Source organism: Lissotriton helveticus, chromosome 4_1 (genome assembly GCF_964261635.1).
Source record: "Lissotriton helveticus chromosome 4_1, aLisHel1.1, whole genome shotgun sequence".
Classification (NCBI taxonomy): domain Eukaryota; kingdom Metazoa; phylum Chordata; class Amphibia; order Caudata; family Salamandridae; genus Lissotriton; species Lissotriton helveticus.
The window spans coordinates 253,291,351-253,317,481 of NC_136063.1; the positions used below are offsets into that span (position 1 = coordinate 253,291,351).

Below are 26,131 nucleotides of genomic sequence, written 5' to 3' on the forward strand. Positions count from 1 at the left end.
ATTGCTATTTCATAGGCTGCAAACCACTGACCAATATCCTAACCTTTGTGGAAATCTTTGATGACATCCGTGGGAATATGTACCCTGCCTTCTGAAGGCACAGATGGTGCACTGCCACCAGAAGCATTGATCTCTAAGCCCTTGGCCTTGGCCTTGATCTCTAAGCCCTTGGCCTTGGCCTTGATCTCTAACTCCCTCAACATTCTCTCATGCTCCATTCTCATTCTCTCCCTTTCCAAAGACAACCTGTTATTCTCCGTTTCCCTCCGACTCTCCATCTTAAGCTTCGCCATCTTCAGCTTGTGTGCCCTACTTCTCTCCCTGTCTTCCAACTTTCTGCGGGAAAGGTCTTTGGAAGAGATGCTGCTGCCAGGTGGGGATTGCACCCCCTCCCCTGGCTGGAAACACTGGCCTATCAATTTGCCCATCTGCATCCCCAACAGGCTCCACCACAAAATCAGGAACATTTCTTGCTTCTACCCAGCGCGTTGTGGTAGTCTTCCTTTTTAGAAATGCCTGGTGTAGCAACTTTCAATTTCCTGCAGAGATACTGGAGCTGTTTCACAGTGTAGGTTTCCAAACCCTCTTCCTCAAAATCAAGATCCATAGATGCTGGTTTACTTATGGTAGTAAAAATTGGAAGTTTTCAGGAAAAACTAACAGTCCAAGGAAAAAGGATTCTAAAAAAAAATGTGGTCGCGTTTGGTCTGCGCTCACTAGTAGTGTACACCAATCACTGTATATGAAACACAAATGCAAAGTCCAAATCCTCACCACTGACACAACAATGTTAGATCTGGGGGTCTCTAGTTGGCAATGGTATTCATCTTTTTCCAAATAGGGACCCTTACTTCTAAGTCAGGATAAGGGGATTACACTCCTTAATAACCCCTGCTCACCCCCTTGGTAGCTTGGCACGAGCAGACAGGCTTATCTCAGAGGCAGTGTGTTAAGCATTTGTGAATATACACAGTAATACAGTGACAACACTACAGATGGACACAACACAGGTTTTTATAAAAAATAAGTATTCTTTATTTAGACTTAACACAAGACCACAAACGACAAAAATCGACAATACTACACTTAGATTACTTAAAAGATGATTAAAGTTGCTTAGTTCAAGTTGATGATAAATGCGACAAAGTACCTGGATGCATAACGCAAAGTAAACAAAAGGCTCGCAAAAGGTGAGATGCGTTGGTTCGTGATCCGGGAGAACGGTTGCGTCCTGCCTCAATGCTTGCGCAGAGTAGGGGACTCGTCGTGAGCCTTACCGGTGTGGAGGTGATGCGTAGACTCTCAGCCTGCGGGCCCGTTGCTGTGCGCAAGATGGCGCCTTGATGAGAAGCGATGATCCGGTTGCGATGCGAGAAGATGGCGCCTTTGATGCGGCGATTCGATGACGATGTGATGACGCCCTGGCAGCCTTGCGACGACTCTGTACTTTGGAGACGAGACAGGCCCTGCGACACGCTTCTCCGGTGATGCGATGGCGACTCTCACAATGGCGTCTCGCTTCTCCGGTGATGCGACAGCAGGCAGCTTCGATGAACACACGCTTCCAGGGAGACGCGGCAAAGGCTCGCTTCTCCGGCGATTATACGAATTCAGCTGTGGCGGCGACACGCTTCTCCTTGATGCGTCATGCTTCCAGCTCCCAGCGGCACGCAAGGGTCTGGAGTCAGAATTCCCAGCAAGGAAATTCAGGAGGGAGCTGGAGGTGAAGTCTTTTGTCCCTGAGACTTCAGCAAGAGGCAAGCACAGTTCAAGCCCTTGGAGAATATTCTGTAGATGAAAGTCCTTACAAAGTTCCTTCTCCTTTTCCTTGGCAATGAAGCAACCACTTCAGGCCGACCCAGGAAACAGCACACTGGCAGAGGGGCAGTCCAAACTCCTGCAGCTTCCAGGGTTCTTCTCCTTGGCAGAAAGGTTTCTTGTTCCAGAAGTGATCCAATTTCTTGGGATCAGGGTCCCAATATTTATACCCCAAAATCCTTTGTTCTCTGAAGGCAGAGAGGCCTCTGCCTAGTCCAAACCAGTTCCTGAGCACTTTGTTTACATGACTCTCCTCTTCCTTTCACTGTGCAGGGCAGAGACATCAGTCGCCCCACAGGAGGTGGAGCCAGCACAGGGGAGGGAAGATACAGCTCTGGAGCACTCTGTTGACATGATTCCTCCTCTCCTTTCACAGTGCAGGGTAGAGATATCTGACAAGCCACAGGAAGGAGGTGGAGCCAGCATTGTGGAGGAAAGGCCCAGCCCTATTCAGGTCCCAGGTGCAACTCCTCCCTCCCATCTAGATGCAGATCTCTTTATTCACCACTTTAGCTGCCCCAGCCTGTCTCCTGGAATCACCCAGCCCTGTCACTCACAAACCCAGACAAGGAATACACAACCCAGCAGAGGCAGGCCTGGATAGTTAGGCAAGAAAATATCTACTTTCTAAAAGTGGTATTTTCAAACACAGGATATTGAAACCAACTTTAATAAAAGATGTATTTTATTATTCTGAGTTCAGGCATACTAAATTCGAATTTCTACCATGTTCCCGGAGTCAGTTAGGATTATAAGAATGGAATAATCTAACTGCCCATTCTGGCCTATGAGAACAGGAGCCTTCAATAGTGAAAAACGAAAATGGCTGTAATTCACTATTAGAACATGCTACACACATCAGAGCATGCCTACCATACACTTACTATGCACCCTTCCCTTGGACCTACCATAGGGGTGTCTAATATGAAGCAAAGGGAAGGTTTAGGGACTGGCAAGAGGGTGCACTTGGCCAAGTCCACATGGCAGTGCTAGAATGCACATAGGCCTTGCAATGGCAGGCCTCAGACACACTTTACAAGCTGCTTCTGTGGGTGGCACAACCAGTGCTGCACGCCCACTAGCAGCATTTGATTTACAAGCCCATGGCGCACATGGTGCACTGTACTAGGGGCTGACCGATAAATCAAATAACCCAATCATGGAATAACCAATTAGTATATTAATTTAACATAGGGAGCACTTGCACTGTGGCACTAATTAGCAGTGGCACAGTGCCCAAAGCATAAAACCAGCAAAAACATATCAAAACATAGGAGGCAATCCGTCAAAAATGGAAGGGAGATTCACGCCAATGATGCCAGGTCTAACACATCCTCACAAGTTAATTGAATCGTTGGAGGAGAGGCCATTATTTGCCCAGAGCCTTCTTGAGTTTTTACCAAGAAAATTTACCAGCCTCTAGTGTGCTGGCTGATTTGTGCAGACCAGCCTGCCACCAAATCAGGGTTCTGACCCTCTGCACGCGATAGCCTATGCTCTTTGAGGGTAGAGCCAATGCCTGCTCTGACAGGAGATGACACCTCCTCCCAGCAGGATGGTTCAGTAATCAGCATACCAGGACAGGAGGCTTCAAAGGGCTCTGTCGCCTTTGATATGTAATTACGGCTTCCCCAGACAGGGGAAATGCTAACCCCCTGCCCTTAACCCATCTGGCACCAGGACAGGAGGGAAACTGGATATGTAGGGAGGTGGGGTGCACTACTAGGCCAGTCACAGCCCTAAGGTGAGCTGCCTGATGTGCCCGCTCTTTAGGCAAATTACACAATCTTGGTGATGGCAGAATTAGGAACTCTGGGACAGGGCTATGCCCACCTCCCACAGGAAGTGGTCATATGGGGATGTAGTGACCTCAAGGGTAACAAGCCCACTGGCTACCACCCTTTACTCCCCTTAGCACCCCTAAATTTAGTATTTAGGGGAGCCCCCAGCTCCAGGAAAGCAGAATCTACCGACCTAAGAAAAAGGAAACCGAAGAGACACGAAAAGCAAGAACTGACTAGCAGCAACTGATCTGGCACCAATCCTGCCAGCCTCCCTGTTGTCCCCGACAATTCTGCCAAAGAAGGCTCGTCAGCACTGCCAGCACTTCTAGATGCAACCAGTATCCCCCATGGAGTAGTGGAGCTGCTCCCCTGCACCTTGCCAAAACCCAAGAACAACCACGCCCCAGAGCCTACAGAGGTGACCTGCTGGTATTGCTTTGAACCTTGCCACATACTTACCTTGACTCCAGAACACTGGTCCTGTAAGTCGCTGCTAAGTAAATGTATGTAGTATATGTGTTTTTCCAGACAGGATAACATTACCACATTAGAGACAATACAAGTGTAATACACACTTTTCTTCAAAACTGCCATTTTAAAAAGTACTTACTGTAGGAAGCTGGCTCTGTGTATCCTATACCACAGTAAGGTACCACAGTGCACAGAGTCCAGTCGAACCCCAAAGGTAGGCAGAGCTAAAAGTAGACAATACCTACTCTATATTTGTGGTAGTATGTGCGAGCAGTATGGCTTTATCAGAGGGTAGTGTTAAGCATGTGTTGTACAAACTCAGGCAAGAAATGATGTCACACATTTAAAGACTGAACTCAGACCAATTTGTTTGTATAAAAATATTTAGTTATTTTTGAGAACCAAGCCAGGCCTGATGCAGGTAAAACTTAGCCATACTAATGCAATAACATACAGTTGAATGCAGGTTCAAATGCAGTTGGTTGATTTACAGTAAATCAATAATCAGATTTACTTTTCAGTTACTATGTAGATTACAGCACACATTACTTCTTGGACTACTTTTGAAGTTACTTTTGCTAATCAGTGTGATATGCCTAAATATCACACTGAGACATTTCCTAGACAAACTGTAAGTAATTCACTTTTAGTAAATTTGTAGTTTAAGTTTTCATACAAACCAACTCCACACACAGAAGAATTTTCAAAGAAAAGCAGTCAATGCAATCCTATGGGAGGAAATGAATTAATCGATTTACAGGTAAGTAGTTGTTTGTGGGAGTTGGGCTTCTGGGGTTAAAACCACGGTTTCCCCAGGGTCGAAGATGCACTCTCAATGCACCCTCAGCAGCACTAGGGCTGCCTGGTGGAAACTGCTGAGGCCCAATGTTATCTAATGAGGGATAGTGGGCCCACAGTTGGTGGCTACTCACAAGCAGTCCACAAGGTTATGGGAGCAAAGCTCCTGGTGTTAGGCTCATGGCAAAGGGGGATATAAGGTGGGACACAAAGTGTACCTGCAACAGCACAGGTGTGAGAGTGCTGCATTGGCGTCGGGTGCCCGGTTGCCTTCAATATGAGTTGTCAGTTTTGGATTTTGGTTGCAGGCTCAGTCCAGGAAGTTTTCTGGGAGGAACCCACCGCTGGGCAGGTAAGTTGGAGATCTCGGGGACATGGGTTCTCTTCTCCAGGGTGGCTGAATGCAGGGTTGCCTTTCGAGAGGGGGTGGAGGGTGTGTGTGTCTGTGTGTCCGTGTCTGTGTGTCTGTGTCCCCTCCGTGCAGAGGGGTGAACCCACGGTGTACCTGGACTCTGGAGCGCTGGGGGACCCTGCTGGGACTGGTGGACCACTGAAACTCAGCCGGTAGGCAACGGGTGCATTGGTGGTTCAAGGCATCGGTTTTATTTGTCCTCAGCAGGCTCAGAGTCTGTCTTGGGAGTTTCTTTTGAAGAGAGCTGCTGATCACAGGAGATTCAGTCTTTGTTAAAGGCAGTCAGTCCTCCCAGGGGTTCTGGAGGTTGCAGGCTGCAGGACAAGGTGACATTTGGTGAAGGATTGCTGGAAACCGCAGACGGGCCAGTAGGGATGGGACCAAGTCAATTCTCCTCTGCTGGGCAACTCCTTTCATCCTTCTTCGTAGGTTGCGGGAATCTGTCTTCTTGGTTCAGGGCTGCCCCCTAAATACTGTATTTAGGGGGCGTTTTAGGGGTCTTGAGGTCAGTAGCCAATGGGATACTGACCGCAGGGTGACTACAACCTTGGTGTGCTCACCCCACGTGGGGGAGTGGGCCAATCCCTAATCCTAATTGGAGAGTGGGCTTCACCTTGCCTCCCCCACCTGAGGGGTGGGCTTGGCAGAGATGGAACACCTTCTGAGCTGTGCTAGTTTTTCCCGCCTCTCTTCCAAATGAAAAGGAGGGGAGAGAGGCAGGGGGCCTGCTCCTGATAGCAGGAGAGGCTGGAGGTCATGTTACAAAGGCAGCAAGGCCTTTGAAGCTCCCCTGCCACAGATGGCTCTTCCTGACCTGGAGGAGGTGTGACCACTTTCGCCCAGTAAACAATCTGTTTCTGGGCTCAGGGAGCAAAGGCTGCCACCCCAGGGGTACAGAAACTTGTCTCGTGGTGGCAGGCTGGTGTTTACCAGCCAGGGTACACACCAGAGGCTGGTCGTTTTTCAGGGGGCATCTCTAAGATGCCCTCAGAGTGCATTGTATAATAAATCCCACATTGGCATCAGCATGTGTTTATTATGCTGAGAAGTTTGATACCAAACTTCCCAGAATTCAGTTAAGCCATTATGATGCTGTGGAGTTCATAATGACAAACTCCAAGACCATATATTCTTTATGGCTTTACTGCAATTACAATGTCGAAGAATGGACTTCGACGGCAGGGGTGGGGGTGTCGGGGGGGGGGGCGGGGCGGGGGCCAGCAGAATGGCAGACTAGACGTGTCCGACTGCTGCTCCGTGGGCCGCTAACGAGATCCTGACATTAATAGCATGCACATTTGCGCTCCGCGTGCACAACTTAGCGACAAGGTGTCGGAACACAAGACCTCTGTTCCGACTGACACACACCTTGGCAAATCCTCCGAGACAGCCATGGAGCTCGTTTGGCAGCGGTGGCTGGCCGAGGAGAAATTGGCAGCGTGTAGAAAGAAGTGTTGAAGACAGCGACTGCTGCAGGGGATAACTGGCCTGAGGACTCTGGGCTGGAAGGCAGTGACAGGCGCGGGAGAGAGCAGGTCGCGGTGAGTGCCGGAGGGTGTCCCCGTTGTTACTCCCGCAGCTCAGGGAGGCTCTGGAGCCCCACTCCCTCCTCGTCAGTTCATTGCAGCGCTATCGATTCATGCGGCAGGCGGTGGAGAAGGCCCTGCAAGGTGACGGCTGAAGCCGCAGGCACTGATGCCCTGGAGGCCGTGACACAGGTGGAAGGCTGGCAGAGGTTCCGAGCTCTCCGCCGGAGTTGTGGTTGCCGACAGAAGCGTCTGTCTGTGATAAGGAAGGACACAGCAGTGCCTGAAATAATAGTGGAGGGAAGCAGGAGGTCCAGAATTCACCGCCGAAGTGGTGGTTGCCCGGCAGCGGAGATGGTTTGGATGAAAGGGGGGGCGCAGCAGCACTTGAGATACAAGTGAAGACCCCAGGGGCCCAACACAGTAAGAGGCATGGGGGTCAGAGGGGAACCCAGCGACGCCGGGGCACTTGAGGTGGAGGACCCTCCTTCTCCCCGCCCTTCCCAGGCTTGGCCCCACTGTTGGAACAGTGACTGAAGTGTATAGCTGCCACAGCACTGTTAAGTGGGGAAGGACACAGCGACTGCAGGCCGTAGACACATGGCGGTGGATCCTCCACGCTGCAACACCCCTGCCGCTTGTGAAAGGCAAGAGCATAGTAGCTGGGTGTGGATTTCTCCCCACTTCTCCATCGGAGGAGCCCCGGGGGGCGCTGGTGTTCAGCGGGCTATCGGGCAGGACCTATGCTTTCCCAGGGACCAGATCTGCACCGGGATTCCACGCAGGGAGAGGGCATGGTTCTGAGGAAAGTTGCACCGGAGGATGAAGACAGAGTGGCATGAGGGGCCGGGCGGCCTCAGCGTCCGTGGTGAAACGATCGCCTGCTGGAGGAAACGACCGTGGGGGACAACCACTCACCCTTCCTATTGCCACGCACTCGCAAAGTGCCAGGAGGTGGGCACCAGGACCTACAGTCAAGGGTGGGCACCCATTGAGAGAAGCGGTGGTCAACTGGCTATAATGGAGTGTGAGCGGCAGGCAGTGTCCAGGAATAGACGGCATCCAGTCCGGGATACACTTGGTCGGCCCACGCGGGTTATAGCTCCAGATGGCAAGAGATAAAGATTCCAAGACACAGAAACAGGGAAATATGGATAAGTTCACTAAACCTTTGCCGGTGGGAGATCACCTTTCCTCTGCATCAACGTCCTCCTCCAGGCGATTCATTCCTCCAGGGAGGCACTGGAGGGCAAAATCGACGAGATCAAAATCAACGTTAACTTGCTCCGCCAGGATCTACGTAAAGTGTCAGAGAAGGTGATGCAAGCGAACATCGCATATCACAGGTTGAAGACACTACGACTGGCCTTAGAAACGAAGTCGCTGCCCTGTCGGTGGCCATGAAAGACGTGCTCTGGAGGGTGGATGACGCAGAAAATCTGGCCCGCAGGAACAATCTCAGCTTTCTTGGATTTCTGGAGGCTTTTGAAGGGACGGATGCCGGGGCCTATCTGAGGGGGTGGTTGATGGACACTTTCCCTGATGTCCGCTTCTCGCAATGCTTTGTTATCGAAAGACCGCATAGAATTCCCCAAGCACGGCTGCCACCAGGGGTCCGCCACGACCACGGATCGCAAAATTTCTGGATAGGGACCTTATCCTCAGGGAGTTCAGCAAAAAGGAGACATCCGTTTGGACAATACAAAGATCATGGTGTTCCCGGACTACTCTCACAAGGTGCAAAAACAACACAAGACGTTTGACTCCGTAAAAGATAAGTAACGTCAAAGGCAGATCAAATACATGCTTCTGTTCCCTGCCAAACTTAAAGTGAGCTATCAAAGTAAGACCCTATTCTTTACTACTCCAGAGGAGGCCTGGCACTAGCTGGAGGAACGCCTCATGCCAAGACCATCGAGTGGCGAAGTGGCTCTTTCAAGGAAACCCCCGTCAAGAAACAATACTAAGCTCAAACAGCGGCGGCTCAAAGTCAGGAACTTGGAGATGGCCCATAGTGGAGTGACGCCATATCATAGTAGAAGAGCACCAGGATCAGCGCCCCAGGCATCAGACTCTGAGAGTTTGCATTGTGTAGAGAACCACAGGGGGCCATCAAGGAGCGAAGACATGGCACGTTGGCGCGCAACGGAATGCATGGATCATGATATTACGACGAACTCTGAGGGGGAACACCCACTGCTGCAGAACATCAACCTCCTAGAGGCTCAGGCAGAGACAAACACTGAGACCACGGCAGATAACCGGACTTCTCAGACAGGCGTGAGGAATGATGTGCAGGAACCGGCCCGGAGAATCACATGGACAGTCTAAAGACAGTGCTTTACATGCCACCCCACATGTGCTGTATATCCTTTTCTCAATTAGATTTTTTCTTTTTAAGGGGAGGGGTTTTGTGGTTATCTCCTTTTGGGGCTCTGTTTTTGAGGGCAATTTCATTTGCAGGTTTCACAGTTGGGGAGGGTGGGCGACAGACCTCTCCCGATCCCAGCGACAAAGTTCGATTGGGGGGGTCAGTGGGGGGGGGGGTAATTGGGGGGTTTTGGGGTGGGGGTGGTACGGAAGGGAGGGGACGGTGAGTTCAAGTGGGGTTTTTGGGATGGGGACAAAATAGGAGGAATGTATTATGTGAGAATGTATCGCCTGAGGCCACTCAGGGGGGTAAGGATGGAGGGCACGCAGTGGGAAGAGGCGTGGGAGGAAAACTCACATTGCTTGAATGACAGTTAATCACGCCTCTTATTCAGTTCTCTCGTGGAATGTCAACGGGATGGGGAACAAGGTAAAACGTGGACTTGTAGCCGCATATTGCAAAAGGCTGAAGCCGGATGTGATCCTCCTACAGGAAACACACTTAAAGGGCACGAGATGTAATTTTCTGGGCCACAGACCACACACCACGCTGGTGCATGCGGGCTTCTCCACTGGGGCAGTGCGGTAAAGATATTAATTAAGAAAAATCCGCCATTCGGGATAGAACGCACCTGGAGTGACCCCAACGGGACATATGTGGCGGTGCAGGGAATCTGGAGCAGGAGACACATTACGCTTATCAGCGTGTATGCACCCCCCCCCCCCCAGGCTACAGAAGCAGACGATGGACAAGCTGGCAGCCATTCTCCTAGAAGCAGGTTCCCACACCCATATCATAGGGGGCGATTTTAATGATGTGATGGATCCCACATGGGATCGCACAACGATCCACCAAGGGGGACCTAGGGAAACCCCACTGAAACAATTCGTAGACACACTGACACTCACTGACCTGCGGCGGAAACAGCATCCCCAGACCAAACCCTACTCCTTCTATTCAGGGGCTCACATGGCATTCTCGAGGATAGACTACATATTCACCCTGGTAGAAGAAGTAGGGGAAACACAGAAGATTGACTACCTAGCGAGGAGTCTTTCTGACCACTCCCCGCTATGGCTAACGATTGGCGTGTGGGCATGAGACCAACATAGAGACTGGAGGTTGAATGCGTGGGAACTACGGGATCCACAGGTGTCCCAAGAGGTTAGAGTGGATACAGAGTTATACTTTCGGGAAAATGTAGGGTCGGTAGACTCCGCCATTACTCTATGGGAAGCTTATAAGGCGGTCCTATGGGAGAGGGCACAAAATATTATTTCACTAAAGAAGAGTAAAGAGACAGAGAAGATAAGGAACCTGGAACAGCAGCTCCTATGGGCCGAGTCGCAAACCAGCACAGGCGGAGATGTCGTCAGGTTAAGACAGCTTAAACTTTTGCAGCATGTATCTTGCGTTCGCCAAAAAAGATGTGCAACACGCGATACAAGCCGTGCATAGGAGACTTTTTGATGCCAGCGACAAAACAGGTAGATTGCTTGCTTGGCTCAACCGGAAAGAGATGGAAAGTAGATGGGTAGCCCAAATAGACACGGGAGTGGACCAGGTTCACAAGACCCCAGACGCAATAACACAGGCTTTCGCTGGAGATTACGAAGCTTTTTATGCATGGCAACCTCTAGAGAGCTCCGACCAGATACACACATACAATCTATGCAACTTCCTCAACTGGAATCACATGACGTGCAAGCGATGGACGCAAAGTTGACAAAAGAAGAAATTACAACAAAAATGAACCTGCAGCTGACTCTACACTGAGCACATCAATCATAAAAGTGCCCTGTTAAATAAAGTCATGTGCTAGTCCACCACGGGACCTGCTGCAGCTCGGTCCCACTGGAATCCAGAGACGAAATGCAATGCAAAAGTGGTGACAGCACCAGGGATGGAGTCACAAACTGGTCACTTTTTATGAAACAAGTTCTTTATTTTTCTTCATACAAACACTTGACGACAGCCAACGCGTTTCGTTCCTATGCAAGGAACTTCCTCAGGTCTTATTAGAAAACTGTGTACAGTCATCTTTGTAAAGGACGGATATAGCTTTTATGGGCCAAAAAGACCTCCAACTCCAAAGGGCCACCGCCTTTGTCCCAACGTTGTAACGACGAGCAGAAAGAAATCCACAAGAAAAATATAGAGAATGAATCTAAACAATTCCGCAGTCCTGCAGTGGGTGATAGAGCCTCTGTTCTGGGCTTAAAGTCAATCACGGTGGATTTGATGAAGTGTAATTACGCATAAAAAGTCAATTATTCTACAGCAGTCTACACCACACAGACGTCTGTACTGTGGGTCCGTATGTCAATAGTCAACGGAGGTCATGGTAGATCTCAGAGGATAGAAATCCCACCAACGCGCAGAGTCACGGCGTCATGGACCATCAATCACAAACCTCGGCCGGTAAAGACGACTGTACACAGTTTTCTAATAAGCCCTGAGGAAGTTCCTTGCATAGGAACGAAATGTGTTGGCTGTTGTCAAGTGTTTGTATGAAGAAAAATAAAGAACTTGTTTCATAAAAAGTGACCAGCTGGTGACTCCATCCCTGGTGCTGCCTCCACATTTGCATTGCAAAAGAAGAAATTGTAGAGGCCATCGGCCAGTTGAAAACGGGTGAATCCACGGGTCCTAATGGGCTCCCGTCTGAATTCTTTAACCTCTTCCACGCTGATGACGAGCTGGGCTCGTCATGAGGTAGCCTCCTGCTACGCTGATGACGAGCCCAGCTCGTCACGTAAAATGCGGTTTCGCAAAACTCCGCGTACGAGCGGAATTCCGCCCGCACGCGGTTAAGCAGCACAGGGCACTTTTTAGCATGCACCTCCTGCAGATGTATCTCGAAGCACGGGAAAGGGGTGCATCCCGAAGATTTGAGTACTGCCACTATCGTGGTGATACCTAAGGAGGGGCGACCCCCACAGAAGTGTGGTTCGTATAGGCCCATTTCCCTCATAAATGTGAAGACGAAGATCTTGGCCAAGATTCTGGCCAACAGGTTGACCAACGGCCATTACAGCACTTATTCATAGGGACCAGTCAGGCTTTATGCCTCGCAGGTCGACGAGACTCAATCTCAGACAAATCTCCAACTGGTTGGAGTTGGTGCAACATAGGACGGCCCACCACCTCAGATTATCCCTAGATGCCGAGAAGGCATTCAACACGGTTCACTGGCCGTTTCTTATGGCAGTACTAGAGAGACTGGCATTTGGTCCCTAGTTCAGGAGATGGATAGCTCTTCTGTATGAAGGGCCGTTAGCGAGAGTCAGAGTCAACGGGGTGACGTCCCGGAAATTCGCGATCGAGCGGGGTACTAGACAAGGTTGCCCCCTCTCCTATTCGCAATAGTCCTGGAACCCCTGGCTTGCGTCATACGTGCGCACCCACACATAAGCGGTTTTCGGGTCACTGATAAGGACGATCTGGATGAACGCATTTCGCTGTATGCCGATGACATACTGCTGTATGTCACACGCCCTGCAATAACACTTCCTAATATTATAGAGAGCTGCGAGGACTATGGTAGGTATGCTAGGTATAGAATTAATTGGGAGAAGTCAAGTGTATACCCAGTAGGACGGGAGGTCGAACATAGTATTTATACCAGCCAACTACAGGTTGCAACAACTGGGATAAAATATTTAGGTATCCACATTACACTAGACAGGCAACTGGCGCTGGAACGAAATTTGTATAGAGTATTGGGGGAATTCCGTTTAGATGCAGACCTCTAACACTGCTTGGAAGAGCTGCGCTCTTCAAAATGGTAACCCTCCCTAAGTTTTTATACATCATGAAAAACACCTACCATGCGACACCAGAAGAGGTGTTCAGTAAAATTCACAACATTCTAAGGAAATTTCTCTGGGTAGGGAAGACCCCCAGGGTGGCACTGGGGAAGCTGCAATGTAACCAGTATATCGGTGGCATTTCCCGGGCTTACTTTTGGGCGGCTCACTTGATAGTAATTAATGAATGGGCCTTTGGGGAAAGGGACTATCCAACATATGCGCTTGAGCACACACAGTTAATGCACAAGCCACACACACACTACCTTTACGGAGGAAAGGGTGTTGTAAAACTGCTACCGGCCACACAAATAGCGATAATGTCATGGAAAAAGGCGGAGAGGTGCATGAAGTGGGAAGACCGGGTTACTAAGAAAACCCCACTTTGGGTGGGTACACGACTTAAGGAATTTCTCAAGTTGAAAGGTTTTCAGAAGTGGGATCTGGTGGGTAGCTCCCAGCTCAAGGACCTAGTATATCGTAAAGAGTTGGTGACGTTCCCGCACCTCCATCTAGAATATGATATGAACATGACACAACACTTTAAGTATTTGCAACTGAGGCAAGCTCAACATATTGATATGGAGGGCCTCCCAGAATATGCTGCATTAAAAGGGAGACTTTTGATGGGCGACATAGATGGGAAAGCGGTGTCATGGACCTACAGGACAATCATGAACAACACACCTGACCCACTATGAAAATTGAGACTGCATTGGGAGGCGGATCTGGGGGACCTCGAAGATGTGGACTGGGAAATGGCCCTGATACACCCCAGGGAGGTGGCCATTAAATCTAGGCTGCGGTTGATACAGTTTAAAATATCTACACAGAATGTACTATGATAGAGCTAGACTGTATAAGATGGGTAGAGCGGAGCCCCCCAAATGCTTGAAATGTAAAACTATAGAAGGAACCTTCTTCCACACTGTATGGGGATGCGCACAGGCACAGTTAGATTGGGGCAGACTTCTGAAGGAATTAGAACTTATATTGAATGCACCAATACCCCCAGACCCCATATTCATTCTGTTGGGTATTCCCAGAGATGGAACTCCCTAAAGTAAAACTGACGTTCCTTCAACTAGGTCTGGATGTAGCCAAAAGAGACATGGCAAAGGCCTGGGGAGCGACGAGTAATCAGACACTGGAGGAATGGCGGAAGAGGATGGACATGTATATGCTGGGAGAGAAAATAACGTACAAAGCAAGGGGGTGTCCTAAGGATTTTTCAAAAATATGGAAGCCATGGCTTACCTATTATGGTTTGACACTCACAGGCGCACAGTATTTCGGGGAATTGGCGTACTATGCAGGGAGGGGGGAGGCGGGATGAGGGATTCCGTTGACAGGCAATTTTCGTTGTTGTTGATTATTTCCATGCTAATATTGTATGATTTCGCTATATCTGTAAAGAAAACTGAATCAAGATATTTTGTGTACTAGCTGTGGTCTTGTAATGTGATCGAGAAAATGCAATTAAATACACCCCCCCCCCCCAAAAAAAAAGAATGGCTGTACAGTGCTCTTGCAACTGTACCCTCACTAATAATATAGTGCACCCAGCTAAAGGGGTGTCTTACCTTTACCATAGAAAGTGGGTTGCAACCATGCCGACTCTCCACTTTTCTCTGCACCAAAACACACAGCCTGCAATGACAGTATGTGTGTTAAAGTACAGGACCGCTAAGGGTGGCACAATATGTGCTGCAGCACTTAGAGGCCTTCCCTGGTCACAGTGCCCTTGGTACGCATGGTACCTTTGACAAGGGACTTGCATGTGGCCAGAGAGGTGGTAATTGGGGATACAAATATACAGTTTTGAGAAACAACACAGACCCTGGGAACCTGATTGGCAGGAAACCCAGGACACATCAAGTCAAAGTGCATCGGAAATCTGGCAAAAAGTGGGGGGTTACTGCAACAGAAACCCAGACTCCTACACTTACCCAATAACAAAGATCTTGGTGTCTAAAAAGATATAAAAATATGTGCTAGTTTTCAAAAGTGGTGTGGATCTCCTTATTGAGTGTGTGTGTATCATTTATTGACTGTGTGTATGCAACAAACGTCTAACATTCCTTAATAAGCCTAAAGCTGCTCGACCACACTAGCACAAAAAGAGCACCTTGGGCTTGTTAAAGCAAGCCCTGTCGACTAGTAAGGGATACATGGACTCTACACAATATACCTCTTTTTGGTATATTACATAAGGAGCCATATTCCTACAGTTGCGAGTTACCAACTGACGCAGGAGACTGCAAGCTGGCGACGCACTTACTTTTCTGTATCCAGTCTGGCACCAAGAGGAAATTCAAGAGATGTGGAATCTACAGGTAGATTGAGTATCCACCAGAAAGCTTGGTACCGGATAGTAAGAACCGTTATATATGTATATTGAGTAAATTCTATTAACACAATTAGAATATATGTACATAAATGCAGTTTTACTGTTACCAAGTCCAATACTCTAAAGTACCACCAATCTTAAAACAATCTTAATTTTGCAAGTGTTTAATATAGGACTTCCCATTTATATGCACTGAAAACACTATGTGATATTACTACTTCTACCTGGGGTTGTTGAAGCAGTTCTTCCATCATTAACAGTATTTGATGTCAATGTTCGTACATCTTCCGTTTCTGCACATATGTACTCTTTGGGAAATACTGGGACTAAAGGAGCTTGAACTTCGCCACTGCGACTCAGATCAAGTGGGAAACATGGCACACACTTCTCCAAAGACAAAGGAGACACTCCAGGTGCTAGACAAAGCAAAAGAGTAGTACACTATTAAGGCGTGGGTAAATAATGGAACATAAGTAACAGATTTTTTTTTTAAAGGAACGTAAAATAACATAAGAAAACTGAATAAAAACAAAAAGGTTTTATATCAAATAAACCCTTGGATTAAAATAAATGGTCCACTGTGAAATATACTTGTAATACAATAGGTGATACACAAATACTTTTTTTTTTACATTTTCTTTAGTGCTCTTCACTGAAGCAGGCTTTTTTCCAGCTGCCGAATACACATGAAACCCTTGAACTTTGCTAAGTAATGCTCTTTTCTTATCTATAAAGTGATTTCATTACACACCACCGGCTTAAAGGTGCAGCAAAACCTAAAGACCAGGGGATTAAGGAAATCACAAGTCTATGGCTTTACCTTAAAATATAAGGTGGCCCTTAGTCTTCTAGAAATCACTTGGCAAGGAAATGTATTTGTTATAATGACCGTTCCAAAGGAGAAATGATCTTCCATTTGCCATCACTTCAGAAGGGAGAACTACCACCACTGGACTCAGAATTAAGCAGCTTAGGTTCTAGGGACTAGCAATCAGGAACAAAGGAATTACTGTGGACACACTTAATAACCAGGCACAGAAATATTAACTATGACCATTGCTCAACAGGGATCCAATCCAACAAAGGGTTGTTTTAAATGGGGGAGTAATTATGGGAACTTAAAATCTAGTGCTTTTTAGCTGTCTCTAAAGTATGCACAGTTTCAATGAGGTTACTATATGGAGGTGACAGTTTAAGCAGAAGTTTTAAACTCTGTGGATGATCAACTACCAACAATTAGTAATTAAAATATACAAAGACGTGATTTATAATATCAGGCAGAGTGCAGAGTAAAATATGTTATCCTTTTGCATGCACCATGAGATTTATTCTTAAATGACTAAAATCAGAAAAACAAAAATGAAATACGGCAATTTAAGCGCACCTGTAATTTGTATGGGTCAGTGCATTTTACTCCAAAAATTGGTCAAGGATTTACAAGGTTTTCACATACAGCATTTGTTTTGCCCTTTTTAAGCCCTGAAGGGCATTGAATGATTAGTCAATGCAGCAGATGTGCCAACAATCCATCATGTATCACTGAACATATTTATTCCAGAAAGAGACTGCTTAACAAAAAATAAAAAATAAAACTCTGCAAGTTCTGAACTTCACATCCATCTTGGTGATGCGATGTTCTTTCCCATTTTTCCCTGTATTAAATGAACATATTACCCTCTGGAACCGAAAGCTCTCGTCGACTTTGAGGGTTGGAGGTTAATTCTTTTCCACCAATTACCGAAGATGATGAAGCATTTTTTCCTAAAGAATCATCTGGCAATAAAGAGGTGTCTAAACGACGTGAACGTCTTCTTCTATGGTTGCGACCCAAGGACCTAGAAAGATTCATTGGCTGTGGAGTACCTAAAAGAAAAGATCTTTCAATGTTTATACAAAAGGAATACACTAATGTATTGGTGCATTAAGATCTAGAGGTGATGTATATTGATTAAGCACTCAGTCTCTTCCTCAATAAGGTACGTAAATGATTTAACATATTAAAACACAGATTTGTCAATAGAAATAACTTTTATTTACAAGAGAACATTAAAAAGGCAAGAAGAATGAAAATATAAAAACTGAACGTTTTTCCGTTTTTTTTCTTCTCAGAACGTGAATGTGTTAACAAGGACATGAACTAACCGATTATGACACGAGTGAAGTAAATTGCCCAATTGGAAAAGACATTTTAAATTCACTCGTCATTAGTAAGGGCTTCATGGATTTAGACATCTCGGTCCAGTCACAGTTTGCATATAGCTTCCCAAACATTTTGCTTTTACTTAACTACAAAGATTCCCAGCTACTCAAGTAAACAAAAACAAGAAAACAGATCAGAAACAGATTTTTCTATATATAATAGACCAACCTTAGTAAATTGATACAATGCATATTTGTGTTTATTTTATCATTGACCACCTTGCAACCTAAATATAACAGATTAGTGATACTCTACAGCATGAGGGATTGAATAAAATTACGGTACAGCTCTGCAGAGATGCTCTTCTAAAAGTACTCCAAACAATTTAAGTAAAAACTTAAATGACTTGCTTTAGGCTTCTGTAGTTTATATCATAGAAGCACATACTTACGGATGCTAATATAAATTAAGGATGCTTTTATAATGGATATCAAAGAAACTTCATGGGGGATAATTTCAGGTAACCAGAGTGTATAAATATGGAAATAACTGTTTCAGAGACATCCAGTTAGGATGCATGCCCTTTTCAATTATTCCACATCGGACAACTGCAGATAAGAGACCTTTTCAGCAAAATAAAAGGCGATAGGGGTAATATTACAAGGCAACAACTCCTATTTAATGAAAATGGAAGATCAGTGTTTTTGTTTGAAATGATGTGACCAATTAAAGAAAGACCCACTACAAAAAAAGTATGTTTTGAATATTCCAAATAAAAGGCAAATGAAATGGCGATAAACTGCATTATCCTGTGTAGTTCTGTTGCTTGTTAAAACACTGACGCTCTTTCCCAAATTGGGCAAGTTCTACATAACAATTTGAAAAGACTGGACATTTCAACAGAAAGAAGATTTGAAACTCCAATAGAAAGTATAAGTCAAATAACCAAATGGAGTCTCATGGCTTCCCTGCAATTGATGAAAAAAACCAGATAGCCATTGTCCTCACCCAATAAAAACACAATGTTTACAAACTACGTTCTTGAAGTTTACTGAGGAATAAACAACCAGAAATAGAGAAATTGAATTAAGAACATACACACAAACAATTTTTTTTTCTCACTTACCAATTTTCTGACTGTTTTAGTTCTACTGTTTTACAGAACAAAGTAAGTGAAAAAAATCATTTTTATCATGGCTTTAAGTTTGAATCTATTTTAATATTCTTCATTTAAGCTATTTTAATTCATTTAAAAGTCTAAAAGTATAACGTTGCACAGAAAGCATGCAACGGAAGGTGAGCCTTCCTGGTCACAAGGCATTGACGAAATGACCAGGTTTCAATAACCACACTGCAAGCAATTTGGGTGGACTGTTCTACTAACATTGCAAGAAATCCCTTTCACATCCAAAAACATTAATTAATTATCTCTTCTATAAAAGATACTGCCTTTGCTGGTAGATTGCATATGAATAAATACACTAACACTGTATTTACTGGGCGCAAGCCGCAAAGAGCAAAGTAAACTGTTGAACAGAATTCTTGCACAAAGGATTCCATTAATAACATTAGATATTCCTCAAAACTGAATAACAAGCTAAATGAAAGAGCCAAGCAAACTGCTGCACATAATTCTTGCATAAGGATTCCATTAATAAAATGATATTCCTTAAAATTAATAACAAGCTAAAAGAAAACCCAAAAATGTAATCACCCGCCCCCAAACCTTCTTGAATCATAAAAAATATTTAAAGCTGCAGAAAAGAGCAGGCAACTACCTTCGCTATACCAGGAACGATCAATCAATACATAAACTAGCTTACAACCTGAACAGCTAGCATTGCCAATCTGTGGTCAGAAAATCACTTTGGATCACAACACATTAATTGAAAGCAACATAGCCTTGTATTTGAGAGATGCCTTCAGAGTAAATGCAATTTGCCATGCTAAATTTTAATCTCTTGGAAGTGTCATGGGAAATGTAATATAAATCTTTGAGATGCAAAAAGTGACAACAAAAACTAGAATTATTCTCCTCCCACTCATGCCCAAAGAAACCTAAAGGTAAAGAGGTGTTAGCTGTGAGCAGGCGCAATAAATGCCAAGGCACAGAGCACTTGACACTAGCCATGACAAAAATGAGATCTCATCAATTAGGCCCATTAAAATGCAAGCACTTGTTCTCATGGATATTATGTGTGCAAAGTTTAGTGTCGCTCATTATGAGCTGAAAACAATGTATCAGCACCACATCATGCATATCTAAATACCAAACGCACAGAAAGTTGGATAACAAAATCTCACAACAGTGCAGTATATAACCCCCACGTACATACATACAAAATAAGAAATACAGGTTCAATAAAATGCACTTTTAACCAAAGTGAAAACACGTTCCTGCATATTTAAGACTACAGCTAAACAACTAATTTTTGAAAAGTCTTTGCTCACTAGTTTCATTTATCACAGGAGGAGGAAGCGGAGGTACACGTAGCAGATCCTGGTTCTGTGCAACTGGTGGCAAAGGAGGCATACAGGGCGACTCTTTAGACACTGGGGGATCTCTGGATTCATATTTGGCTTTTCTGCTGCGGGCCTTCTTGGAAGATAGAGCTGTAGACAAAGGTGTTGTTTTCTGAGCACTGGCAGAACTGAGAGTAGCAGCTTCATTATTTTTCTGACTTTGAGAGTTAACCGAAACCAACTGGAAAACAAACATATGGCTTATTGTTAAACGTAGAATTGTAACCTGATTGCATCTAGAGTATATGTGAAGAACAGCCTAAGAAATTACAACTTATCAAAATATAAGTGCAATGTTAATTACGCAAAATAAATAAAAATATAAACATGAGTTACCTATAACAATAGTTCAAGACATATTACTGTTAACCTGACTAACATGTTGCTATTCCAGTCCTCTGAAACGCTTTTCAAAAACAATTTGGGTAACATTTCAGAGAGCAATCGAAACACTAACGACTGCACTTCTCAGATGTCGGTATATGGAAGCAACCATTATGGTATGCTAAAAATCAATACCAGTATTATAATCAGCCTATGAACAGAAATCTAGCTATATTGTTAAGGAGGAACCGGGTTACATAGGTTGGCATCTTTCATAGATTAACATGCTTAAATCAATCCCCAGTCAAAAAAAACCCCCAAAAAACAACAATCTAATTCTGGAGTCGATGCCCATGCACACTATTAATGAAAGGAGGAGTCACCTACCACATAACTGACAAGACTTCTTCGAAGAAAAACAACTTGCAAACATCCGGACCCAACACTAGATGGCAGGAGTATGCAAAGCATGTGATATACAGCTCTAATGCCTCGAACATCTATTTACCTGTCAACCGCCACCTCTCCTCGATACAAAACAGAAAACAGGAAGCACACAAGCTCCCAGAATCCACTAAGCCAATCACAATACTCCTGTCACCAGCATGATAGCAGCATCATGACTGATCTGAGCACTGTACATTGTGGATGACATCTACTAGTCTCTTGATACTGACAAATGCTGCCTACTCATCCTCCTGGACCTATCGACAGCCTTTGACATGGTTGATCACAATCTACTCATCAAGGCTCTTCAAGATAGAGTAGGTGCGGACGAGGTGGTCATACAATGGTTCTCCTCCTTCTTACACAACCGCTCCCAAAGGATAAGTGCTCTCCCCTCAACTGTTCAACATATACATGGAACCCCTCACCACCCTTCTCAAAAAAGCCAACATCCCCTTTCACCTATGTGCAGATGCCACCCAGATCTACTTTGAAACCTCTCCATTAACAACATTCTAAGACTCAACAACACTCTTAGAAAAGTTCAACAGTGGCTAGCAACAAACCACCTTAAACTCAATCAAGACAAAACCGAAATCCTCCAAACAAAGAAGAAAACCCTCAAATCGTAGAGTGGTTGAAAGCAATCGATGCTCACCCTCGACCCAAAACTGAACATGACCAAACATGACCAAACACATTAAGATCTCCGCGAAGAGTGCCTTCCTCAATTTGAAGCTTCTCAACAAAATTAAGCCCTTCATCCCGCCGAAGGACCTCAAACAAGCCACCCAATCACTGGTGTTATCTAGGCTGGACTACGGGAATGCAGTCCTCACTGGTACGGCTCAATACTTTCTAGCGCCACTCAAAACAACTCTTAATGCAGCTGACAGAATGGTCACCGCAGTTAAAAAAAAAATATGACCACCTATCTCCCGCACTCAGAAAACTAAAATGGCTCCCAGTCGAAATGTGTGCCAGCTATAGAACTGCCTGCCTCACGCACAAAGCCCTGCACACAGGGAAACCGTAATACCTAGCCTCCAAACTCAAGAAAGACGGCCAGACAAGAAACCTCAGGAGATTCAACACCCTCTTACTCATCCCTACACGCAAAAAAAAAACGCTGCACGATCATTTGCTGGAAACGCACCCAAAATCTGGAACTCCATGCTAGCCAATATCAGGGCTATCCCTTGCTTTATAAAATTCAACTCCTAAAAGACCTCTACCTCAACCGTGCCTTCCCGAACCGAGAATTGCAGCTGAAACGCACACGTCTGCACTCTGCAGTCACCTGACAATGTTCCACCACAACCTACCTCTTCCTGCACTTTACAATCCACTTGACAATGTTCTGCCACTACCTACCTCATCCCCGCTCCCTTACCCCATCCTCGTTCCCTCTTCCCGGAAGGAGGTTTAGCCAAAGACATTGTGCACTCATCAATGCTATCTCAGGACCTCCCTACCTCAATGACGCACAGCACACTGGGTCTTTCAAACTTTTACGTTTACCTTTGCCTTACTTTTGCCTTTTTATGTGATTTCTGCTTTAAATCTGTTGTAAAGTGCTCAGATACCCTCGGGTCTGGCCAGCGATATATAAAACTCCTTAATAAAATATAAAAAAAAAAATTCTGCCTGAAGGAGGGGAGGATGTAGATGGAGCATAGAGATACAGAAAAGATGACCATGAGTAGGAAAGGGGTTGAGCTTGTAAATAAATGCTTCAGTAATCTCTGTCCCATCAGTGATTCTTTATTCACCTCACCTGGATGTCGATGCAGTAATGCTTTGTGAAGGTGTGAACTGACGACCACGTGGCTGCCATATGAACTATAGTTACTTACCTGTAAACTGTGGTTCTCCAGTATTGGTGTCTTTCATAGATTCACATGCTTGAATATCCCCCGTCGTCGAAGTGGGAGTCCCACGGTACATAAAATAGCAGTATATATGCATGTATACATGAAAAATATAACTAATAAAAAATATACATACATATAGTGCAGTAAATTGTAAATTCCAAAAGTACCATAGAACACAATAGGCCCATTGAAAAGCCTAAGGGAGAACTCACTTTAGTAGCATATCAGAGTCATTATGTGTTGGATCACATTCCAGCCAATCAGGCTGTAGCCTCCTCTAGAACCTTCTCCTCAGAAGCCCAAGTCCTCAGATTTTCGTAGCACAGAGTAAGTAAAAGTGCCTGAGGAGAAGAGAGCCTCTGAGGGGAGGATGGGAGGGTCGCATGTGAATCTATGAAAGACACCAATACTGGAGAACCACAGTTTACAGGTAAGTAACTATAGTTCTTCTCCAGTATTAGGGGTGTCTTTCATAGATTCACATGCTTGAATAGAGTAGAAAGCAGTAAATGATCACATAAGTCATAAAGGTAATACATCAAGCAAAGAAGGTAAATATATATGGTAATAAACAATAAATACCAAAGCATTATTACTAGAAAACAAAACCTTTATGACTGGAGGTGGGTAGCAACAGAGGCTCACCTTTACTGGAAAAGATTCCGCAGCACCGCTTGACCCACTGCCGCATCCGCGGCGTCTGTTGATTGCAGGCAGTAGTGCTTAGTAAAAGTATGGCTGCTCGACCAAGTAGCAGCTCTGCAGATCTGACGTAAGGGTACCCCCGCAAAAAGGGCAGCCGAAGTAGACACTGCTCTAGTTGAATGAGCTCGAACAGGAGCAGGAAGGGGCTTTCCAGCCCGTTGGTGGCAGAAAGATATGGTAGAGGAGATCCACCTGGTTATAGTCTGCTTGGTAACAGGTTGTCCTTTGCAAGTTGGACCATATGCCACAAACAATTGATCAGATTTTCTGATAGGTGCAGTTCGTTGAATGTAGAATTTGAGACAACGTTTCAAATCTAATGAATGCAATGACCGCTCAGCTGGAGTTTGCGGAGCAGGAAAGAAAGTTTTCAGAATTACAGGTTCGTTGAGATGAAAGTCACTGGGAACCTTCGGGATGAACTTAGGATTAGTTCGTAATGTCACAGCCTCTTTGGAGAATTTTAAGAAAGGAGGCTGTATGGTAAACGCCTGGATGTCACTGACACGTCTTGAGGACGTTAAGGCGAGTAAAAGAGCAACTTTCCACGTGAGAAATTTAAGAGTTGCCGAGTGAATAGGTTCAAATGGTGGTAGAAGTAGTTGAGACAAGACCAAATTCAAACGCCAGGCAGGCGGAGGGCGACGGATAGGTGGAAACATCCTAAAAAGGCCCTTGTAAAATTGTTTAATGATCCTTGAAGAACATAAAGATGTGGAACCATCATGGCGGAAACGGGAAATCGCCGCCAGAAACACTTTAAGAGTTGAGTGGGACAGACCTGATTTTGCCAGGGATAAAAAGAAAGGTAAAATTTGTTCAGGTTTTGCAGTCATTGGGTCCAAATCCTTGGTGCGGCACCAGACACAGAAACGTTTCCACTTGAGTTGGTACGTTTTTATGGTGGAGGGAGCGCGAGCCCGCGCTAACACCTCCCTGCAGTCCTTGTCAATAGTTAAACGTGCAAATTCATTGTACTCAGGTTCCAGGCATGGAGTTGAAGGTATGCTGGATCCGGATGACAAATTTGTCCCTGCTGCATCGTGAGGAGGTGCGGCAGAGGATGGAGTGGCAACGGATCGGACTGCGAGAAGAGGAGCAGGTCCGTGAACCATGGACGTCTCGGCCACTTGGGTGCGATCAGGATGATGCGACAAGGTTGGAACCTCATCCTGTGTAACAAGCGAGGGATCAGAGGAAGTGGAGGGAAAGCATAGATGAAATCGTTCGACCAATCGATCGAAAATGCATTCCCGCTCGACTCTCTGTGGGGATGCCGACTTGCAAAGCGTGGGCATTTCTTGTTGACAGCAGTCGCAAAAAGATCCATCCGTGGCTGGCCCCACCGCCGGAAGATGTACTCGACCGTGGGCTGATTGAGTTCCCACTCGTGATTGTCTGATGACGCTCGGCTGAGTGAATCCGCCAGAACATTGGCCACGCCTGGCACGTGAATGGCTGTGAGATGAATTTGACGTTGGATCGCCCAATCCCATATTTCTTGTGCTAGTTGAGAAAGTGGAAGAGACCTCGTGCCGCCCTGCTTGTTGAGGTAGTGCATGCTGGTGGTGTTGTCCGTCCTCACCAGCAAAGTGTGTCCCCGCACTAACCTCTGGAAAGATTTGAGGGCTAAGAAAATCGCCAAGAGTTCCAGACGATTGATGTGCCAAGTTCGTTGTATTGCTGTCCACTTCCCTTTCACAGACATGCCGTCGAGATGCGCTCCCCAGCCTTCGAGAGACGCGTCTGTTGTAAGCGTCAGAGTTGGGGGTTCGTCCTGGAATGAACGGCCTGCAGATATGTGTGGAGGGTGAGCCCACCACTCCAGCGCTTTCTGTATGCGAGGTGTTAAAAGGACCTTGTCCTCGAAGGACCCCGACACCTGTTTCCACTGCCTGTCCAGTTCCTCCTGGAGAGTCCTCATGTGCAATCTGCAATTTGGAATGAGGTGGATGCACGAGGATGCCATGCCAAGGAATGATTTGAACATTCGGACAGAAACGGACAGTTTTGATTGGAGGGAGCGCACCATCATTAACATGCGGTCCTGTCTTTCCTGGGAAACGTACACTTTTCCCTGCCGAGAATCTAGCAAGGCTCCGAGAAAATTTCTCCGTTGCGAAGGTTGAAAGTGTGACTTCTGGCAATTGATTGAAAGCCCCAAGGCGTGGAAAAGGGAGACGCAAACTTGAGTGTGCTGCTCCGTCTGGTGAAAAGTGCTTGCCTTGATGAGGCAGTCGTCCAGGTATGGGTAAAATTGGATACCTTGGAGACGTAGGAAGGCAGCTACGGGGGCCAAGATCTTGGTAAAAACCCTTGGTGCCGAGCGGAGGCCGAATGGCAGGACTTTGAATTGGAAGTGTAGCTGTCCGACCGTGAAGCGGAGATACTTCCTGTGTCTGGGGTGGATTGGCACATGGAAGTAAGCGTCCTGAAGGTCGATTGTGGAATAGAACTCGCTTGGATTGAGAAAATTCAGAATTTGGAGCAGGGTTAGCATCTGAAATGTTTTTGAAATTAGAAATTTGTTTAGAGCTCGTAGATCCAATATTGGACGCCATTCCCCCGATTTCTTCTTGACCAAGAAAAAGCGGGAATAGAACCCCTTGCCGCGTTGACCTTGCGGCACTAGTTCGATGGCTCCTTTTTTGATCATTAAATTCACCTGGGCCAGAAGGTCCTTGAAATGAGGGGGTGGTGGCCCCGAAGGTGGATGATTGGATGGAAATTTGGTGAATTCCAGGGTATGTCCTTTGGATATAACGTCCAGGACCCATTG

General features: G+C 45.9%; 1 protein-coding gene across 4 annotated transcripts in view; it reads right to left on the reverse strand.

Annotated features, from left to right (window-relative positions):
* PHF20L1 (PHD finger protein 20 like 1) overlaps positions 1 to 26,131 on the reverse strand; it is an 813,558-nt gene that overhangs the window by 471,315 nt on the left and 316,112 nt on the right. For all 4 annotated transcript variants that reach the window (XM_078686744.1, XM_078686740.1, XM_078686743.1 and 1 more), the window contains 3 exons: positions 19,931 to 20,183; positions 17,014 to 17,202; positions 15,564 to 15,755 (listed from right to left, as the gene is read on the reverse strand). In XM_078686744.1, coding sequence (XP_078542870.1) covers positions 15,564 to 15,755; positions 17,014 to 17,202; positions 19,931 to 20,183 — 634 coding nt within the window. The remainder of the gene's footprint in view (positions 1 to 15,563; positions 15,756 to 17,013; positions 17,203 to 19,930; positions 20,184 to 26,131) is intronic.